This window comes from Gavia stellata, chromosome 1 (genome assembly GCF_030936135.1).
Source record: "Gavia stellata isolate bGavSte3 chromosome 1, bGavSte3.hap2, whole genome shotgun sequence".
NCBI classification, from domain to species: domain Eukaryota; kingdom Metazoa; phylum Chordata; class Aves; order Gaviiformes; family Gaviidae; genus Gavia; species Gavia stellata.
In genome coordinates this window covers 87,321,140-87,342,841 of record NC_082594.1, presented here as the reverse complement: position 1 = coordinate 87,342,841, position 21,702 = coordinate 87,321,140, and the positions used below count along the sequence as shown (strand labels likewise).

General features: G+C 43.5%; 2 protein-coding genes across 5 annotated transcripts in view; one reads left to right on the top strand and one right to left on the bottom strand.

The window, feature by feature from the left end:
• The first annotated feature begins 1,012 nt into the window (after positions 1-1,012).
• On the top strand, positions 1,013-4,850 carry KLHL34 (kelch like family member 34). The gene has a single exon (XM_009809899.2). It carries the CDS (start codon positions 1,149-1,151, stop codon positions 2,925-2,927), a length of 1,779 nt encoding a protein of 592 aa, XP_009808201.1. The 5' UTR covers positions 1,013-1,148; the 3' UTR covers positions 2,928-4,850.
• A 1,254-nt stretch (positions 4,851-6,104) lies between these two features.
• CNKSR2 (connector enhancer of kinase suppressor of Ras 2) overlaps positions 6,105-21,702 on the bottom strand; it is a 217,930-nt gene continuing 202,332 nt past the window's right edge. For all 4 annotated transcript variants that reach the window (XM_059824755.1, XM_059824762.1, XM_059824768.1 and 1 more), the window contains 2 exons: positions 9,765-9,961; positions 6,105-6,652 (listed from right to left, as the gene is read on the bottom strand). In XM_059824755.1, the coding sequence (XP_059680738.1) occupies positions 6,437-6,652; positions 9,765-9,961 (413 nt within the window). In that variant the 3' untranslated portion in view covers positions 6,105-6,436. The remainder of the gene's footprint in view (positions 6,653-9,764; positions 9,962-21,702) is intronic.

The following is a 21,702-nucleotide window of genomic DNA, read 5'->3' as shown; positions in this document are numbered from 1 at the left end:
AAATCGGGGATAATCCCCATATACGTGCTTCTAATTGGGACAAACTGAAAGTGAGAAAGCTGAGCGAGTCAGCTCTGGCCCATCGCAGGGGGCTCCGGGTTTGTTCCCAGCTGGTAGCCGAGAGCACAATTATGCAAAGCCTCCTCTATAAACAGATTTTAGTTTATTACGGCTGAACTGGGGGAATCTATTTTTGTCACCGCTTTGTGCGAATGTGTTACCCTTGTGATTTCCAGCCAGGTCACTCCAAGTCAGCTGCTTTGGCTGTGGCTGCCAGTGGAAGCTCCTCGGTCCACCCAGTCCCTGGCCCCTTTGCTCGCCTGCCCGGGGTCGGCTCCCGGGCAGGAGGGACGGCGCGATGCGCCTGCAGCTATTCTGGTAGCTGTGAGTTATGGCGGTGTCATGTGAAGCAAAGAGCCCAGAAATGCATGTCAAATTGAACCAGTGACTAATCATGATATTTTGGTTGTCTTAGTGCCTGCTGGGCAAAGATTTATGGGCTTAGAAAATCTTCACACAATAATCCCCGGGCACTGATTTGATCTTCGGCTGAGGCTTCCTAAGAGAGTGCGAAAAGAGGACGAAAAGGGGGCTGCTGTCCCAGGGGCAGTGAGGTCTAAACTTATCTGAGTTTGAAACACAAACAAGAGAGGAGAAAAGCCAGCGCTCCCTTCTCATCTGTGTCTGCTCAGAGCCATGCGCTGCCAGCCAGAGAGGATCTATTTGATCTGCCTGCGGAGCAAGAAGGGTCGAGGGCGACGGCTGAGCAGACAGAAAGTGTCATTTGTTGGGATTGTCATCTAGCTCCCTCATCTGTCACCTGATGGCCAGCCAAGCAAGTGCTCAGCACAACCGTGGACCATTCATCCCTGCAGAAGTGACGGAGGCGAGAAAAGTAAGCATCCTACAGCTGTTACGACATTCAGCTGTTTTTTCTATGAAGGAAAGCATTGAATTCACTACAAATCTACTAACCGTCCCCCTATGCCAGGCAAGAGACTGATTTCTTTTTCTTTGGTTGGGCTTTTCTCTAACAGCTGGAGGTCTGCTGGGCATTCAAGCAATGGCTGTTGAGTAGGGCAGCTGTTTCAATATCTAATTGCATTTTAGCTTTAATAACTCAAGGGGAAAGCCTTGCATTGCCTACCATGAGCTACTTCCTGTCCTACTGCAAAGCGCACTGCACAGCCGTGCTCGCCCAGTACCAGACCCTGAGATCAGAGGGCTTTCTGTGCGATATTTTGCTGAAAGTGAAGGAAAATGAGTTTCCTGCACACAAGTCCTTGTTGGCATGCTCCAGTGACTATTTCCGAGCCATGTTCAAAAGTTACACCCAAGAGTCTAAAGCCAGTGTAATTCACCTGCAAGTTGTCTCACCCACCGGTCTCCAGCATGTCCTGGATTTCATTTACACTTCCTTGTTGCCCCTTTCCTTTGAAAGCCTGGAAGATACCTTGGAAGCTGCAAGCTACTTGCAAGTGACTGATGCTATCGGCTTGTGCAATCAGTACTTAGTTAACAATCTTGCCTTGGAAAACTGCTGCTTCTCTGCCAATGTGTCCAGGAAGTTCTACCTGCCGGACGCCTTAGCAGCAACAGAAAAATACATTGTCAATAATCTCTGGAAGCTGCTGGACTTGGATTTGTCAGGACTGCTCGAGCTAAACTTCAGGTCTTTGCTAGCAGTGGTTCAATCACCAGATCTCCCCATGGTGAAAGAAACCCGCCTGCTGAATCTTGTGCTGCTGTGGCTGAAGCAGGATAAATCCAGGCTGGCTCATACAAGCAGCCTTTTAGAACACATAAGATATGGCCTCATCCCGGTGGAAGAGCTGAGAAAAACCTACACACAGTCAGAAGTGCCCCTCTCTGCAGGTATTAAGTGCTTGATCATTAAAGCAATAAATTACCATACATCTGTTTTCAAACAGCCTGTCCTGCAGGATAAGTCCACCACGCTGAGGAACCAGAAAACTCGGATCATTCTGCTGGGGGGAGGGACAGCAAGCGAGGGGCTTGTCACCGATGTGGTGGCCTTCGACGTTTACAATCACAAATGGCGAGCTCTCACGCAGGTGCGGGACAGGGTGCAGAACCACAGCGTGTGCGTGGTGGGGAACTTCCTCTACGTCTTGGGTGGGGAAATAGAAAGTGGTGCCACTAAAACCAAAAAGATCTTATCGGTTACGAACAAGGTCCATCGTTACGATCCGAGATTCAACACGTGGACCCAGATCACGGGCATGCTGGAAAAGAGATGTCAGTTTTCTTGTTGTGTCCTAGGCAAGGATATCTTTGCCATTGGTGGAAGAGGTGAGGACGGGTCACTGCATTCGTCTGTGGAAGTCTACAACATCAGCAGGGACAGATGGATGAAGGCCAGGGAATTGCCATGCAAGATACATGGTCACGCCAGTGCCATTTGCAAGAATACTATATACATCTCGGGTGGCAAGTACTCAGACCCAGACAACACAAGCAAGGATGTATATTCTCTGAGCTCACTTGAAGGGCAGTGGATGAAACAAGCCCCCATGAGCATTGCTCGGTTTGGGCATCAGATGGCAACAATAAGAGAAGCCATATTCACTTTTTTAGGATTATATGAACCATTCTCTGAAATAGAAAGATACGACCCTGATCAAAACCAATGGACTCGGTTAAGACCACTGATCTATGATCGATTTTGCTATGGCCTGGCAGTGGTAGAGGAAACAGCTCTTCTTATCGGGGGAAAGAAATGGCAAAACTCACGGGAAGTCCCCACGCAAGACGTGGTTGGTTACGACATCGACAACGATGGCTGGGAAGAGATCTGCAAAGCCCCCGTGCCTTGGTGTGGGCTGCAGTGCGCGGTGCTGCAGCTCTCTGAACTGGCGGATGAGCAGGACAGTGACAGCCAGCAGAAGAGGCCACCGAACTGCTGAGCTCACGCGCCGCGGAATAATCACCCCAGGAGATGAGCCAGCAGGTGGGTCCTGGAGAAGAAGAAGAAAATTGCCATGGCACTGAACGTGACAGAGTGGAGGTTTTGCTTTGATAAGCCAAATGCTTGGTGGAAACAGGCAAGAAAGTCTGGCTCCAGCATGGGAAAAGGTGCTGGGATTTATAGAGCTGGAAGCCAATCTCACTGAGGAAGGACGCAGCAAGTAGCACTTTTAGAGGTGATGAGCGAAAATCGTAATCCTTGACTCTTGAAGAATAATACCTAGATAGCAATTAATAGGTGTTGCAAGGCAGATTTTTCAAAGGTTAAAAAAAATTATCCACCTTTTCTGTTTTCTTAATCAGAGGTAATTTTCCCAGCTGGTAAGTGCTATTGAATTTTTATGCTATGGCTAAGCAAAATGAAAGCGAGATGTATAAAGCCTAGAAAATTGATGCCTACGAGAACTAATAATAAGTACTGCCAAGGAAAAGGTATTATTTGATATGCTACATACTGGGCAAGAATGTCTTAGCTAACCAGCATTAAATTACTGGACAGAAAGCATGGATTTTTTGATATGTAGACTCAGTTATGGCCGTAAGTTAAAAGTGACTGTTTCATAGAAGGCACTTCTTTCTGAGCAGCCTTTGTTGTAGCATGCCTTTCAGATACTTATTTTGCTTTATTTTAAAGACGCACACTACCGGTACGGTACATTTGTTTTGTATCCAAACCTTGTGTTAGTTTAGATGGCCAGAGCTGAATGGGTACAGTTATTATTAGACTCTAAGAAAGAAACATGTTACAGGCGTTGCTGTAACTTATGCCTTGATACTTGCCTTGGTAGCATACGCTGCTTTATCATACTTGCTCGTAATGGTAAAATTGTTCATAGCTGTTGAACTAGTACATGAGAGAATCCGGCAGTCAAAAAAGGTTTACTTTCATCAAAGAGTATGATGGAGAGGGAGGTAACTGAAAGTTTTCAGAAGTCTTTATTCAGTGTCTGCCTACATCAAAACAGCAATAGTCTTACTTCGTTTTGGCCATGCTGGCAGAGTTTGAAGGCACAGATTATGGGGGTACTTTAAGGTACATGGATCTGTGAAATGCAGGCAAAATGGTCAGCTGCCACAGAATCACTTTGGTACGGAGTAAATTGAATCTCAAGTCACAAATATTCATTTAAAAGCTAAATTTATTGTACTTCATTTTACAGTGTTCCCTTTCTAGGCTGAGAGTTAATACAATAAAAATATATCTAGAAGAACATTTAATAGTCTTAAAAGAAGGCAGCACAACGGATAGGACACATGTTCTTTGTCACTAGACTAGCTTAAAAAACTGTAATGTTTAATTTTCACCTTTAAAGCAATCAAGCTGACTTTACTAATGTAAAGTGCAGGCAGAATAGCTGTTGCATAGCAACAGATCTAAGTCTTCTGAACTGCCTTGGTTTTGACAAGGAATTGACTACACTATGTGCATATACATCCATCAGATATAAAGAGGTTTTTTTATATGAATATATTTACTTTTGGTCCAGTAAAACAATAGCCAGAGAATCTAAATGCTTGGAACAATAGCACAATCCATTTCAAGTCAAGCATTTCTTAAGAGAAATTTACAAAAACCTCACAAATTTGATATACAAGTCAGTACCCATGCAGTAAATAAATGTCCGGTTTATACAAACAATATTCTTCTAATGGTACAAATATTACATTGGATTCAGGATTCTATACAAACGTTAATACATGATTTGTCATCCATATCGACTTGAATATAGGATTACTGAAAATGGGCTACAGAAAGGCCACTCTTCTGTACAATTGTGCAAAATCTGCAAAACATTTGCAATCCAAATGCAATAAAATAACAAGAAAGGAAGAGACCAAGAGGGAGAGAAAAAGAAAAAGAAAGAGAGAAAGGGGAGAAAGAAAGAAACAGAGGGAGAGAAAGAGAGAGGAATAAAAAGAAAGAAAGAAGGAGAGCGAAAATAAATCTGTCCATTCTTTCCTTCATCCCTTCATGGATATAACTGCCAGGAAATATCAGAGCTCATAAAGTTTAAAGTACATTCACTGAGCTGTACAGGCAATAGTCTAAGGTTGGTTAAGAGTACAACTCACTGTAAAAAGTATAAAGCAGGCTTTTCCCTTTCACATGAGCATTATTAAATCAAGTTGTGAGTCCTAACTTATGCAGCAAAATACTGAAAAGCAGCAGAAATATTTTGTCATGCTCTGATCACTTTTTGAAAACAAGTCCACAAAAAGTAAATGCATGATTTAAAATTTCCCTTCCACTTCCCTATTACAGGTATGTGCCTAACTCTAAGGAGCTATTTCTACTCACATTCACTGGGTTGTCTCCAGCACATCTCAAATCTCATGGAAGTTTAAAACATTTTCATTGGCTTGTGAACTCAGCAGAACCCAGAGACATCCCTTCCCCTTCAAAAGCAAACGAGAGGCTTTTTTACTCCTCAGTTATTTTTCAGGTTCTGTGCTCAGCTCTGCTCCTCACACATTTTCCCTGCATATAATACGGCCAAATTTCACAGCTCAGAAAACACATAGGAGACTACTTGAAAAATCCTATTCATTCCTTTTCTATTTTCAAAGCCTCTCAGAGTTGGAGCATTTCGTTGGGAACCTTTTCCACTGCTGCTTTTCTGGGCAAGAGAAAAGCTGCTATCAAGAATGTTTGAAGTCTGCATTTCCTCTTTCGCAAAACCTGCACATTATACTGATACTTTCAGTACAAAAGCAGCATAAATGACAGTATCATGACTAATTTTTTTAAAAAATCAACCAAATGTGATTAAGAAACAAATAACACATAGTTTGATCTTAATTAGAATAGAAATCAGCATCCCTTTGCACTGATAGTAAACCTTAGCAACAGGCTTTAAAAAAGCACAAGGAAATAAGACCTAACCTTTTGGTACTTAAATTCACATTAGTCATTTCTGTCTGCTGATTTTCACCCTTTTGTGTGTTTGACAAAACTGAAACACAACCACTGCATTACACTTCTTCCCTGTTATTTAAGAAAACTCCCAGAGTTTCTCATTAAATATAAAAATTGGTTTTCTCCCACCACCAAGACAGTACCTGCACTCCAAAAATGCAATGCAATACTGGAATTATATAATATAAAATATCATTGTAAAAGTGACCTTCGATAACAAAACCTTTAGCTTGTGGAACTTCCTGCGTGAAGGCCAGAGTCTTCCAAAAATGCTTTTAAATACTCTTTTTTAATAGCTAAAGATCATGTTTGTTATTTCACAGAAGGTAAACACAAGCAGAGCATTGGTAGCATATAAAATATACAAATCCTCATTAAAGACATGGTATCGTTGACCATTGAAGGTTTACTACACAGAGCTGAGTAACATTAAAATATAATTTACTAGAGCTCCCATATATTGATATAAAAACTACTTTATGCACTTAAGTAAAGAGCTGGAGTGTAGCAAATGGACAAAAAGAGAGACATTTATACGTGTGTTTCAATGTAAGAGTGAGTGTGTGCTAAGGCGGCTATAAGTGCATCCACCTCAGACGAGCCATTAACAGAGTCCCTCGGGGTGCTGCTTTGATAGATGTCCATGAAGAGATCAAGGTACATTTGTTTCCATTCTTGAAAGTCTCTAGACGTCAAAGCTGGATTATCCAGAACTTTATCTATAATGGCTACTTCTCCTTCCCTGGCCTGTGAGAGAAAAGGAACAAGCAAAGAGTCAATGCGAGTGATGAGTCACTGCCAAAACCAATCATCACATGGGTGGAAGGAGAGAACAGGGGGAGCAAACTCAAGCCACGGAGCCCCGAAAAGCAGGGGGACTATGCGACTGCTATACAGCTGCTCACAAACAGGAGCCCTTGTGTCACACATCACCCTGCGGGGCTAGGGCTTCCCTCGCCTTGCCCAGCATCCTCAGAAATAGTCCCTATTCCCCCTCCTCGCCCCTTGTTCAGTTAAAGAAAAAGCAAGCCCTGTACTGTTTACTACTAGCTGCTTGCATTTCTCAAGATGGGTTTCACGCAACGAAGTGCCATCTGTTTGCTCTTCTTGATCAGCATAAGGAATACTGCGTGGGTGCGTGGGATCCAGACAGATGGCCTCTCGCCCGCCAGCAGAGCTAAGCCTTTTTTACCAGGCTTGTCATGGGGACGTCTGAGTGCTACGTTGCAAAGGCTTGTGCAAGGACCCCCAGGTTAATGGTAACTCATCTGCATTAAAGATCCAGTGCATGTGACAGGCTGTCTGGCTGCAACCTCCTCCTACCACTGCAGCGGCAAAGAGAAGGCAGAAATGGGTAAAATCTACCATAGCTGCTCGTACCTCCTTACCCGTCATCGAGGCAGGGGATGTGGCTGTATCATAATCACTGGCCAGTGATTAGTTTATCAAGAGATGACAGGCAGCCGGTACGGTCAGAGTAAGCCTCTGATAAACCCGTAGCCACTTGTGGTTGTTGCAAGCATTGGAAGCTGGATGCAGCAGGCTTAAGCCTTGGAAACACAGCTAAGATGCAGGTTACCAGCACTACTCCTCTGCGTAGGTATCGTATGGTCACCAGAAACCTCCCCTCCATCCTCCCTGCCAGACAGGTTTCATGCTCCTCATCGGTAACCCACATTTTCCATTTCCATACTACGAGTACGTTAAATCTTTCTGGGGAGCATGTTAAAGGGAAATATTAAGCTGTGTCAGCCCACGTTGATGGGAGAGGATCAGAACGGCCAAAGACATCACCCATAAGCAGGAGGTTGAAAGGTATTTTTCATGCTTTGCAAACAGCAGCTAATTAACACTGTCTGCTAGAATACTCATTTTCAGAAACGGAGGTGCAAGCCGAGAATGACCAGTGGAAATTAAACCATGGGAACTCCCAATTTCCATATATCTCTGCTTGAACTACCATAACCTGCTTCTTGCAGATTGTGGCTGGTACCCACACCTCTGCACTACCGGCCACGTAGCTCATACTCACTGGCAGGAGAATAGTTTTGTGTTGTGTCACAGGAAAGAGAGCAGAGGGGTCTTTCATTAAGGACTTAGATGATGGAACAGAGAGCCTATGGACAAATAGACCTACAAGCAATTTGGAGGGCTGTCTCAGGCTACTATTAATTTGGATAAATTCAAGGAGAGTTCAGAACAGCAACTCCAACAGGCCAGTGCAATTGGCTGCATTCAGGAAGGAGAAATCAAAGGCACTGCTAAAAAGAAGGAATAACTGGTAAGGTAACAGCAGTAGCTACCAGCAGTATGGCAGAGGTGGTGTGTTGGGCTATAATGGAGCTAGAAACTCATCATGAGTTATCATGATGCCATTGCAAAACAGCATGTGCCACTCTACACTGTTGCTGTATGCAAGGAACAGCAATTATCTGTCTTTGGTACTTGCTGCCATTGTGTTTTCAATTATTGGTGTTGTGTACTTTAAGAATGGTTTAGACTAATCAAGGTCTAAACAAGAATGACAACAAGTTTAGAAAACATGGCTCATGGACAGCGAATGAACAAATTGTGTTTGCTTGGTCCAAAAGAAAGAAGTCCCAGAGAAGCACGAAAGTGGGCATCTGCCGAGTCAAGAGTTTGTGCTGGTTTTGGAATTCCCTGGAGGAAAGCAATTCCATTTGTAGGAAGCCGTTGGCGTAATGTAGCTCAGTCATCAATAAATGCTAACAAGAAAGACAATGAAGTATGGCAGCAAGCTGCTGACATTGAACCACAGCTTTGGTATGAGTGATCCCGCTATGGTGCGAAAGCACAGATACGGTGTGAACCTCCTGCCACCCTGACATGTCTGAGAGAACTGTGATTTTGTTTCAGTTTCTCATGCTGTAGAAGTTGTGTGGAAAGCCCGTGTATCTTGACTTTTTCTGCCAGCCTCCAATCCAATACCCAGATAATACTACAAGTAGTAGTTGCCTTCAATGAAATGATACAGTGCAGAAAGTTAAGCATGAGTAAGATTTTTTCAGGATGGGAGCCCCACAGCGTGAAAATAATATTGCTTAAATGCTTCTCTAGGTGATGGAAAACTAAATTAATTAATGCTGATAAAGCCCTCTGATGAAAGCTGTTACAAAATCCACTCTACAATTATCTAGTGACTTAAAATGTGGTAATTTAATATAGTTAACAGGGTCCCTGGAGAAATCCAGTATATTGTTTGCTGAAATCTCTATTAAGACAGAATTGAAACTGCTGTAACAAACAAAGCAGCTGACAGGGAGGCTAAATGAGCTGTGGTACATTTAGAATAGCCATAAAAATCTTCAAATCTATCATTACCACTATCTATTTATTTAATCAATCCTTCTGGTTAAATACAATGATCCTATCAGCTTATGCAGAAAGCACGCACACGGTTTCCTCCTGGACAAGCTTAGCAATCAGAAAATAATGAAGTGTTGTAAAAGGTACTGTTCCCTTCTAAAAGGCTGGCCTTGCTTAACTTTAGACTTTGGCAATTACAGGTTGAATGCGTTTTGCTAAACGAAAATGTTCAGGGACAAAAAAGGGATTAAGGACTCCTCTGATAATTTGGTGTCAAATTCTGTTAAACTAGCTAGAGGAGGAGCAGCTGACAGAGATTTTATCTACGCAGAAATAAAAACTGATCCTGCCACTCCGACTGCTCTCCCAAGCACATTTTTCTCTGCTTTGCAAACAGCGTTCCCCCATGTCTCCCTCGCTTGTTTCGCACACTAGGTTCAGCCTGGATGCCAGCTGTGCACAATTAATCTCCGAATACAATACAGTCCGATCCAACCCTGGGGCAGGATTTTTCCTCCCTCTTTTATCTCACCTTTAAAGTGCTTTTCAGAATTCGCAGCTGGTGCAGTTTTTCATTGACTACTGGATCGCTACATCTCTTTATAAAAGATTTCTTATACTCCAGCTTAGTGGAAATCCGGTGTTCTCCTAACGGAGACAGGTTGGCCTGCTCCAAGGCTCTGTACAAATCTCGCAGGGAGTCTGCTGTTTTTTCCTCTATAGTTTCAACTGTAATGAGAAAAAGGAAAAAAAAAAGGGGGGGGGGGGGAATAGAGAAAGGAAGAATGTATCATTAATGTGATTATATGAAGATCTATCAAAAACCTTCATGAAACATTTAACTAGATCATTAGGAGTACATTTCACACCTGCTAAGTTCCAGAAAAAAAGTGCTGCGATTGTAACTCCTCCTTCTTGCTAACTATTACCTTCAGGAGGGAGGGAGAAAAACTTTCAAGAATGTAAAGTCTTGACCCGCAAAGAAAGAAGAAAAGAAATAGTGCAAGGTGTAGTAATATTAGTGACATACTGTCAGAAATCACATCTCTGGTACTGCAGTTAAATATGCTTGTGACTTCATTATTACAAGGAAAGGAAGCCCCGGAAGCATCCTGCTAAGGAAGGTGATCAGGGATCAGATCTTGGCCCAAGAGCGCTGATAGGGCATTCAAGATTACATTTATGGTGGTGGCCTTGGAATGACATGTCGTTTTCCTTCCTAGAAAAGTCCACTTCTTTTTGTCTCTTATTTTTGATACTGAAAAATGTTGTTCAATAGTCAGTAATACTGTCACTTGTGGTGTTTCTTTACTCTACTATTACTTGAAGGTTCAGCAGCAGACTACAGACTGTATGTAAAAGTGCATTCATGACAGCCTACCCAGCGGCAAAGCACACCAAACCAGAGCTGTTTGCATTATAGGTTTATTTATTTATTCATTAGAGGTTTTAGAATATTTGTTCTAACTAGTACTGGGAGCATTTTAAAGGAAAAAATAAAAAAGAAAGATTTTGCTTCTCTAAAAACAAAATCAAGCAAAGGTTGGGGATGAAATGTTACTCTGATGTGAGCATTTGCAAAGTTTCATTTAGAAAGCTTCAAAACATTTCAACTTCTCACACACCGTTTCCCCCAGAAGAAACTGTTTGATGACTCTGTAGAAACTTGGGAAATGCCAGCGAAGTGCCAGGATTAGCTGAGCGCTGACCAGGAGAAGCCAGGGCAGCCCTGGGGGAGCAGCCAGCCGGCGGGGCAGGCGGCTCTGTCCCTGCTGCCCCTCGCACGCCAACACACCTGTACACGCAGCAGCCGGCCACGGCCTGAGCGCAGCCTCCCAGTTGCCCCCAGAGCCCTCGGGACCCTCCCACCCAGTCTTGGCTTTCATAGCGGTGTATGTTTTCCTGGCTCAGGGTGCCTGTGTCCTCAGGATGCTTTCATGAAAGCTCTTGTAGGAAGGCTACAGCTGTTTGCTTTCAAGCATTACTTTTATCCCGTGACTGACCCTGCGCCAAGACACAGCCATCTCCACTGGCTGAAAGTTCAGCACATGCTAAGGTTCCCATAAGCAATGAACCTCAGTCTCCTCAGGTGTTTAGAGGGGTTTTTATCAAGCACTAAAAGGGAGGACAGCTAGTGTTCAGAAGCAACATTTCTAGCCCACCAGGAGCTACTTGAGGCACCCTCCCATTCAAGCCCATGCCATGCAGTACGGCAACTACTCACCTCAGGCTCAAGCAGGAACTCTGGAGACCCAAGTCTCCATGCCCCATCACAAAAAGTGTTTCATTTGTATGGATCTTTACACAATCAAAAAATTTTGCAGTCAGCAACTAATCTAGCTATATCTCTCATCAGTTTATTCCTTTGCTCTTTTTAGGGGGCGGCTGATTTTAAAGCACTCTTTTTTTTTTTTAAGAGATATGGAAGTGAAGAAGGGTTAGAGGCTTTTTGTTGATGGAGGTGTTGTGGGTTGGTACAGAGCTCCCTAAATCCTCCTGTTGTGTGCTACCCTGCTTGGAGAGGTAGGTTCACCACTGTAGGAGGCAGCCGGGACTTAAAGAAAAACAGAAATGAGATGTATTTCTGTTTCTTGTCCACTTCTTTTTTATTAAAACATCTAATCTGTTAAAGGGCAAAACGTTCAGTAGCTGAATACTTAAAAAATGGTTAAAATCCCCTGTGGTCTTGATTTTTATGCTTTCTTAAAAAGTCCATGCAGCAACGAGATCAGATGTTTGGGATCTCTCTATCAGTTCTTATTGCTGAAGTCCGCCAGTCTGACAGCTGTGGAATGGGAATAATTTGCTAAAGGGTAAAGGGGAAAAAAAAAAAAACCCACCTCGGTCTGACAAGGGAGTATTTTGTATCTGTTTCTCTCTCTTATGCCTTGTTATGCAAGGCAAAAAAGATCTTTCCTCGGGTCTCTTTTCCCTAGCAGCATTGCCACGTTGTACTCTCAGGGGATTAGTGGAGGGGAAGTCTGCTGAAGAAGAGAGCCAGTGCTTTGACTCCATGTCATCTGAATTTACTTTGCTAGGGTGATCTAGAGCCTGGACCAGCAACCAGCCACCATGTCCAGGCTTGCCATTGCAAACCCACGGCTTCCTGAAACACGAAAGGTCCCCACCATGGAGAAGGACAACGTTTAGGCTCAACCCCGAGGTTCAATCCTGAATGACAAGTGCCTTTAATGAGCCTGGAAGGCAGCACGGCCTGTGTGGGTTCAAACGCCGGGCTGGGGGGCTCGCGCTGCCCTCCCTCCCCGTGCCGCTGGCCCGGTGGTCTGTGCGGCTGGTGCTCCTCAGGGCTCACTCCTCAGGCAGGCAGCCGCTGCTCAGCGTGGGCCTCAGAGGGACTGCGGACAGGGGATTTCTGCCCTCACCCCAAATGGGAACAGCTCTGAGGCTGCATGGGAAGAGGTGCAGGACTACAGGGGCACGATGCAGGCAGGGTCAGGCAGCAGAGCACTGACGGCAGGTCTTTGAAACGCATCAGCACATCACCTCCACCCGGCTGGGGCTGCCTCCCCCAGGCTCAGTCACTGCCTCGGTGCTGTAGCTATGAGCGGCATGCAGAAAAGGGGACGGGATTTGGTATAAAGGAAAGAGCAGGGAAGAAAAACAGCAGGTCCCTTCCCTTAAATGCCTTGCTGCTGCTGAGGCTGGGGGAGCTCAAACAGGGCAAGACGCCGCGTTGTTCCACCCACAGCGGGGGAGAGGGCGGCGGGCGTCACGCTAACACATCCCAAGTCCTTAGTATTTTCCATACAAACACTGAAGGTGGTGGTACTGCTGCTCTCGACGGCTCTCAGTAGGCGGGAATGAGATTATGCACGAATCTCCCCTCCCTCACCCTTCTGCTAAAGGCTTTGATTGATTTCCTGTAGGTGTTGGTGAAACCCTTGGCACCATAAAGCATCTGAGGTACTTGATTAGATATACAGCTGAGCTTAAAACATATTTTCTTTTTTTAAATTGGTGGATTTGTATGTGAGTCATGCTACTACAGCAGGGCTGTCTCCTTAAGGAAGAATAAGGCCTCAGGTAATGCCTTTTTTAAGTAGAAAACGTGGCCTAATGGGATTTGCAGATGACCTCAGAACAGCAGTCAATGCATCAGGTTGTTTTTCACCCTCACTTGGCTGCTGAGTCACGGGTTGCATTTCCCCAGCTGCCCTCATTCTCTGAATCCACTGTCAGGTAGCTGTTTCACATACTGCTAAAAAGGAGGGTTTCTTCTCTGAAGCAGTAATTTTGTCCCCTGTCCCACCCAAGTCCGAACAACTCTGTAACTTTGGAGCAGAAATAAAGCTGCATAAACTTTGCAGCACACAGGATCTAAATTCAGAAGAGTACCTTCCAAATACAAGAACACACGGGTACTAAATTTTGTAACAATGAAGCTTCTGCTGTGTCTTCAAGTGAATGTAAAGCCATTTGCATTAAATTCAGCAGATAAAGAATACATCAGTCTAGTAAATGGCGTGTTATTATTTTTCATTATTCTGCTTTCCACAAGGAAGAGTTTCTGAATGTTTTGTACTCTGCCCTCGCTTCTTAAAATGCCATAAATATTTGTATCTACTGTTACGTTTTCTCAGGAGAGGGAGCTGGAGATTGTGGCTGGGTGGGTGAAACTCTAAAAGGTCAGGAATGGTTAGGTTGTTGGTGTTCAGGAAAAAATGGTCGGACTTCTTACACTGTGCTGTCATTTGTTGTTGAAAAGAGCATGCCCTGAGCTCCACGATGTGCTAAGTGTAGACACCTCCTGGCTCTGTTGGGCTATTTATCGTTCCATTATTTCCCCCTTATAAACCAAGTTCCCAAGAGCAATAAATAGGAACATCAGGCACTTGAGTGAAAGGTGACCAGAGAGAAACAGTTAACATTGGTATTTAGATGGATCGAGAGATGATCGGTCCTTGTAAAGTGACGATTCAGGAAGACAGTACTGAATTAGGGCCATGTAGAAGGTCACCGTTGCAACCCAGCTGGCTAACACATCGCTCTCTGGACACAGAGAATCTCTAGGTCCCCGTTTCTCATAAATCTGCTCTAAATATATGGAATAGCCCCTAGAAATTTTCAATGGAGTTTCCTGCGCTTCTGTGACTCACTTTCCCTGTAAAAGTTCCAGCCATCAGAAGCTTGCATGGTTTTCCCCTTTCAGTGAGGTACCAGCGGAACCAGTGATTGCACCCGGGGCTATGAGTGCATGTAACTGCCCGTGCAAGAATTGTACAACACAGTCAATCATAAATTTTGTCACCCACTGCTGTGCTGACACTCTTTTCAAGGGTTGAAGCTCTCCTTTGAGGCCCCTTTTGTTCTTTGCCAGTGCCTCCTAATGCCACCCAGGCTAATCCCATTGTCTTCAGGCTGCACATCCTGATTGCTGGACACCGCGGCCGCCCTGATGGCGTTCTCTGTTTTTCTGCTATCCTTTTTGCTGTTTGCTACCTTTACAGCTTAGTGACGTGCTTTCCTTCGCCGTGCAACTCCTCTCATACACGCCCACTCCTCTACTTGCAATTAGCCCTGCATTTGAACAAAATTACCACTCTCTGCAAATCCTGAGAAAGCTGAGCTGCTGCAAAGTCTGTGACAGACACCAAACAAGGCACAGTCAGACTGAAATCCCCCGGCTCCACTGAAATTTAAACTCCCATTTTCATTCCTTTTGGTGAGCTTAATTTCTCTGGCAGAGGAACCAGCTCAGCTCAGCTTTCTCAGGATCTTAAGGAGGCAATTTTGTTAGAATACATCACTAATTACGTTATTAAACAGCTGCCATATGTTATTTCCCCCCTACAAATCCCCAAAATTTGCTTCCAGTTTGAGAGTTACACCTTTCTGCTTCACCTTTTGCACAGGGGAGGCATCTACCTGCAGCCTCCCAGAGACTTTCTGTGAGTGTCAGTAAATGCTCCACCAAAACAGAGAGCATCCTTGGCCTCTGGGAAATGGTCTCAAGCTAGATAAAACAAGCCCTGATGCACAAATCTCTGGGTTCTTGGTTTTTTTTTCCTTTGCCTTCTTGACCCTGTTGCATCTATGTTGGGAATAGAAAAGGTTGTCTGCCACAAGCTAACTAGTAAGTGATTTAATCCCCGGACCGACAAAGCGTTTTGTAACAAATCTTCCTATGCCACAGCATGTTGGCTGTGCCATGTCTGACTAACAGGTCTATCAAAACCCGCCTGGTCCTGCAATGGTTTCACTGGTAGGCAGTGCAGCAGGCAGATGTCTGCTGATCCCTTGGGGAGGGGAGGCCTCCCACAGCAAGCACTCGAGCCCCAGCTCAGGCTATCTGCCAGCCCAAATGTGCTAATGGGCAGGCAGGGGGAGGGGACGGAACGTGGCCTCAGTGTCCAACAGCCTGACTGGGCTTGTAAACCCCGGGGAACAGTTAGAAGAAAGACAGAAGGGATCTCCCTATATTTAAGGTGAAAAAGCTGAAGGATGGAAGGAGAGTCGATGTGGGTTTTAGCTGTGTTGGAGGGGAGGGGAGAAGAAATACTCCAAAGTAGTTGTTGGTTTCTCAGTGCAAGGCTTAAATCCATCTTTGCTGCTGTTCAGGTTAATCGTTAGAGTCCAAACTGCACAAGAGGGAGGCATATCCAATTGCTTATGATGCAAAGAAACAGGAATTACAGTCATTTTTTACACTATTTGGGTGGATGGCAGGCAGACTAAGCTAGGTATTTCCTTTCTCTCCAGACTGTAAGCTAAGAGGAGCGAAATGGTGAAACCAAAGAAAGATAAAGTTTTACAAGGAGACATTGTCTGCACAGCTGTGCATGAGGTCACCCCTGCACAGGTACGAGGGGAGCTACGGTGACATGGAAAATCAGCTCCTGGCAGGAGAACGCTACAAGTCACATCTCTGATTACTGAGAAGAGGAAGAAGCAACACAGTGTTTAAGCCTGGCATGGTTCAGCAGGCAGCAGATGCAACAAGTTGCAGTTCAGGTCTACATGGAAGCTCTGGGTAATAAAGAGCAGGTTTCCCTGTTAAAGCACAAATAGAAACCTGTGTCATCTCCTACTCCATGTTATGGCAAAATCAAGGTCTGACTGGGCATGTGAGTATGCCTGTGCATCTATACATATATGTATGTGTATACATATACACGTATATATTAATGAGAGCTCTCCATGAATGAAGAAAGGTTTAAGCTTAAGAAAAGCTTGAGAAAAGCTGGGGGATTCTTGTGCAGTGCTTGGCCTTTGCAACCCCTCTTTCTGTTGCCTGCCCTTTTCTGATTCATGTAATTCTCCATGGTTTCTGGCCCCGTGTACCTGAAAGTGCAGGATTTTGCCCAAAGTCTTGAGTCAAGGAAAGGAGGAGCAGTGTTTAAAAACAAGCTTTGATCCATGTGTTTGGTGAAACATTAGTGGCTGGAGGATCAGAGAACAAGTACTAAATTTGCATCCTATACCATCCTTTTCTCTAAAGGGGAAGTATTTTTGGGTTACCAGGATAGTTGTACATGGTTTCTATTCTCTCCTATTATGTAAACATGCAGGCAAAAAAGATATTCCCTAGAGGGGGTGTTCACTGAAAGCACCAACGCAAAAGAGCTCTACAACATGCTGGAGTTTTCCACCCGATGGTACAAGGCTGCCTCTCTTCTCACATGCATGAGCATAAATTGGTTTCTTGAAATAAAGTGAACTGTGCAGGTAACTGGAAAACTCATCTCCCATAGGTCAGATTTCCGAACGTATTTCAGGCATTTTCCACTACAACCAAGTTCAACCAGTAGCAGTTAGGTACTGCTTTTAAAAGACCTGACCCCAGCCTTAGTAAGGCCTGAGAAATGCTAAAACCTTTGCTGTGGCACCAAAGGTCTAATTCTTTTTGTGAACTAGTTATGGCACTAGTGGGTTTCTTTTTGGATCAGTAGATCTCTGTGAATCTCTTTTCCTCTGACATCATCTTTCTGGTGATATTTGAATGACAAGCTGCCTACACCTTGTCATGGCCTCGTGAGCCACCACTGCCCTGCAGACTGCAGTTTGTGAGCTGGCAGGCTGAAGCACGTTCAGCCTCCACAGGACACTTGAGCAGGTCTTACTAGAAGTCTCACGCCCACGTCAGTCACGTCTCTTCAGCTTTCCACGCAACTGGAATTGCGTATTAAAAACAGCACTCGGCATTAGAAAAAAATCGATCCTCAAGGTTTCTCCCTGCAGACCTGCAATGTTGTGCTGACAGTAACATGTAAGCATTTTCAGCATCCACTTAGCAATGAAGTAGCGGTGCCAGCAAATGGGTTAATATGTTAGTGAGAAGGGAAAACACAGGCAGAGGGAGTAATTAGCTCGCTCTGTTCGTGCTGCCTCTTGACAACTCTTACGCACCTCGAATGAGCATCAGGAGAAGCTCCTCATTTGCTCCCAGCCCTGCTGTTTCATGAGGTTATATTGGTGGGCTGTGATTTCAAAGAGGGCATAAGAATGAAGATGAAATAACTCTAAAGCTTCCCAAAGTAACAGGGAACTCTGATTAGTGGCAGAACTTCTTGGCAGCAGCGTTATAATTGCATCCTTTGGTATTTGGACACGGTACTCTACTCATTAAGTTGCCTATGAAGGCATCAGTTTAACCTTCATCTGCTGAACAGATTTTAGTGACTCTTTGGGAGAACTTCAACACGATGAAATAGGATATCCTGACATTTTTCTGTACCACACATTGATGGAAGTGCTGTTTAATTCTACCACAAGCTACCAATGTTGAAGTGAAATAAACAGAGCAATTACATTTTGATGGTATGCTTCCCCTCAGTCCCCGCAGTTCAGAAACAATGAAAAACTTCTCATATTTATGAGGTAAGCCGGGAGCTGAAGCAAACTGGGTAAACTGCCATACGTCTGGGGATGCTGTGACTTTTAAATAGGACAAGGAGGTCCCTATGGATACAGCTCGCAAGCAATACATGAAAGCAATTACTCCTTCAGAAAAATATTTTTTTACAAACCTAAGCTGTTACAGCGCATGAAATTATGAAAGGTTAAGTGACAAACAATATGGACCCAGCGACATTACTCACCAGTCAGAATCAAGCCACAGTCATGCCTGCACAACAGCAATGCCTGTCAAGGTTTAAGGGCTTGATACCTGAAAGCAAGCCTGAACGGAAGGGGTATGTATTCCTGGTGAGCAACGCCCATGGAGAAAATGAACTCTACTTCAGGCTACATCCCAAGTTTACTTATTTATATGAAAATGTAACACCGAGAGTGAAATTTTCAAAAGCACTTGCATCACTTAGGAATTGCAATCCTACTTTCAACATGAAAGAAACATGGCAAATTAGTGTGGGCGGGGGCCAGATTAATTTAATAGCTGGGCTCAGTTATCTCTCCAATGCACTGCGGTCTGTTGGGGAAGCACCTCCCGAGGCATTTATGAAAGGGGCCTGAAATACTTCTGAAAACGTAATCCCAGAAGATGTCATATTTATTCAGATATTCAGATTTATTATTGGATTTATAATTGGACATGTTATGATAGCTGCACTGATTAGATTCCAGACTAATTAATCTGCACCCTGATTTACATGTTATTTATGTAGGGCATGACACTGCAAAATATTAAGCACCCCCCTTGTCAGCTGCTGAATGCCCATCACACCACCACGGTCTGTAAGCACTGCACAGAGTTCAAAGTACCTTTGAGAACAAAAGCTATTACCGTGACAGGAGAAATGCAATACCATGCAGCTTTTCTAGGCATTACTCATGTCATCAGGTGTCATCATGAACTTGTGAACACATATGCACCTTAACATAAAGTGCTCTCTCAAAACTGGCACGAGAGTCGTCACAGAAGAAAGGTCCATTCCCCATCCATTGGGCAGAATGTGTTTGCACACAAAAGAAACAAGAGAAAAGAAATGAACATCAGCCCTGACAGACAATGGTTACGCAAAGGCAAAATTGAAAATTTGCTGGCTTATTTCCTTTATTAAGCCCAAAATAACACCTTCAAAAAATCCTGACTTCAAGAATAAATCAAATGCCTTCATTAAAGAAACATTTACTGCCATTTTCTACACTTTATTTTAAGGCATACAGAAAAATATTTAACAAATGTGTATGCAATTAAATGCCGAGGACTGCTAATTACAGCCCTTCTGAATGCCTCTGCAAAACAAAGATACTCAGTACAATATGTTAGAAAGGGTGGGGAAAAGAAAGAGAGGAAGCTGAAGACTATCTAATTCATATTAGCACAGATATATGTTGGCCTTTGGCTATAAGCAGCGAATAAGCCATCAGTGTAACCCCAAATGGCAGCCAAAGGACATTGTAGAGTCACATCTTTGCTTCTGCTTCTCTAATTCATTTCCAAAACATTTCACCTCTAACTAATTATGGAATTTAATGACAGAGTGTAAAGGACTGGCTGGGGTTGCAGGCCATTCCAACAAGGCTTTAATGACATATCCTTCAGGTTGCACAATCTTTATGTACTTAGCAGTGAATTATCAGCCCTGGCAGAGGCAGGTACTTCAAAGGCAACCTTATATAAAAAATAAAATCTGCCTTTGCCAAGCGTTGGAAGAGCACTAAATTAAATTTAAAAATCAATTCTTACAGACAAGAGAGTCATAAAAACTCGGTGGGTTTGTCTATTTGGCCAACAGGCAAAAATTTATGACAGTACAGTTTTGTAATCAATAATAGCAATACAGTGTATGTTTTTGATTGGAAAAAATTAAAGATGCCAAAACAACATTGCTAAATACTTAGGCTGATTTGTGACAGTCCCATTGAGCAGAAACACAAAACATGCATTTTGATGAATTTCCAACTAGTTTATGTCATACTATACTTTTTATTTTTCAAAAAAGAATATTAAAACTATTATAAGCTTTGTCACCTGCTGTAAGGCAGAATGATGTAATTTTATTCACTGCACATTTCCTGTTTGTGAGGCAAAAAAGCATAATTTACTTCGTTATAAAAGGGAAATATATATCTCTCTCTATATATAATTTTATTGGTATTAACATAATGCAATACCATACATTGAGCAAACAGAAAGAAAACATTTCAAAATACATTTTTTAAAAGTATCTCCCCATAAGATAGTATGAAATATCAAGTAATCAATCAGCATTAACATTATTACAATACACCCTTAGCCGAATATATTAAGGAAAATCCACATTCTAACCACAGAGATAGAGGCAAACATCAACCCATAGGGGACCCAGAACATAATGATAAATACAATATCTGAATCTACTTTGAGTGACATCCAGAAAAATACTGGCCCCAAAACAGACCTCTGGAGTCTGGGTGTTATACAGAGAATACGTTGTGCCTGCTTGGCCAGGCAGCATCACTCACATGTTTAAGTAAGTCCTAGAAGATAAAGAGGAACTGAAGATTTTATCTGCAGAGTCTAATAAATCTCAGCGTGAGGTATCTTCTCCGTCATCATCCAAACGAGTGCCAGTGTACCCTCTGGTAATTCATTACAAATCATTAGATAAACGGAAGTCTCCAAAAGGTCTGTACATACCTCCACTTGACAGAATACACTTAGTTTAGCATGACACAGTAAGGTGACTTCCTTCGCTAATGTGAAGCATGCTTAAAAGACACGACTCTGTCTGGTTGGCCTGAACAGGTTCACTGGAGTTCAGTACAAGCAACAGGATTTTACAGTTACCACGGCTGAATCCCTCTTTAATTCCTCGAGGTCTGCAGAACAAAACTGAGTGACATCAAAGCCCTTCCCCTGCCAAGACCCTCTTCCCCTTCCGTTCTCCCATGCGGGGGGCAGTATTTTCTGCAAATGTGCTCCGTGTAGACTGGATCTGACTTTGTGCCTAGTCCCATTGTGGAAAGGGTGCATTCTTCAAAAGACTGGCCATGCCCTTTGACACCTTCCTGGAGGCCTCATATCCAGGCATGTGGTTGTCTATGCTTTAACAGGTCTGTTCTCTGTTATAAACATCAAAGTTATTCAAGAAGAACTGACTTTCTGAACGGAGGCCATTAGGTTGCTTGCAAGAGGCTGAAGTTGAGTCTCCGTCGTGCCAATTCTCTAATAAGTTTATCAACCTTTGAGTCCAATCGGTTCAGTGCCAAGAGAAGTTGATCCCATTTGACATGGAGAGGTGCTATCAACTCTCGCAGTGTATTAGCCTAATATGATAAAGCAGTGATACAATATGTTGAAAGAACTGTGATGTGCCATTACTTCCATATCATATTAGTATATTAGAAATACTATCATGCAAACATGAGCAAATAGCAAATCTGGTATACAGTTGCAGCACTATAGAGCTTTTCTGATCTTCATGCAGCTATGCTCGTGAGGACAGAGACATGGCACTGTTCTGCTATTACACCTTCCTCCATTAAAATACCCATCCCTGATGCAAAAGAGGTATTTAGGGCAGCAAGTTATATATTCTCTCTTTGTGGATATGCTTTAAAAAAAA

Coding starts and splice junctions, on each gene's coding strand:
- KLHL34 (XM_009809899.2), top strand. CDS start 1,149: ATGAGCTACTTCCTGTCCTACTGCAAAGCGCACTGCACAGCCGTGCTC.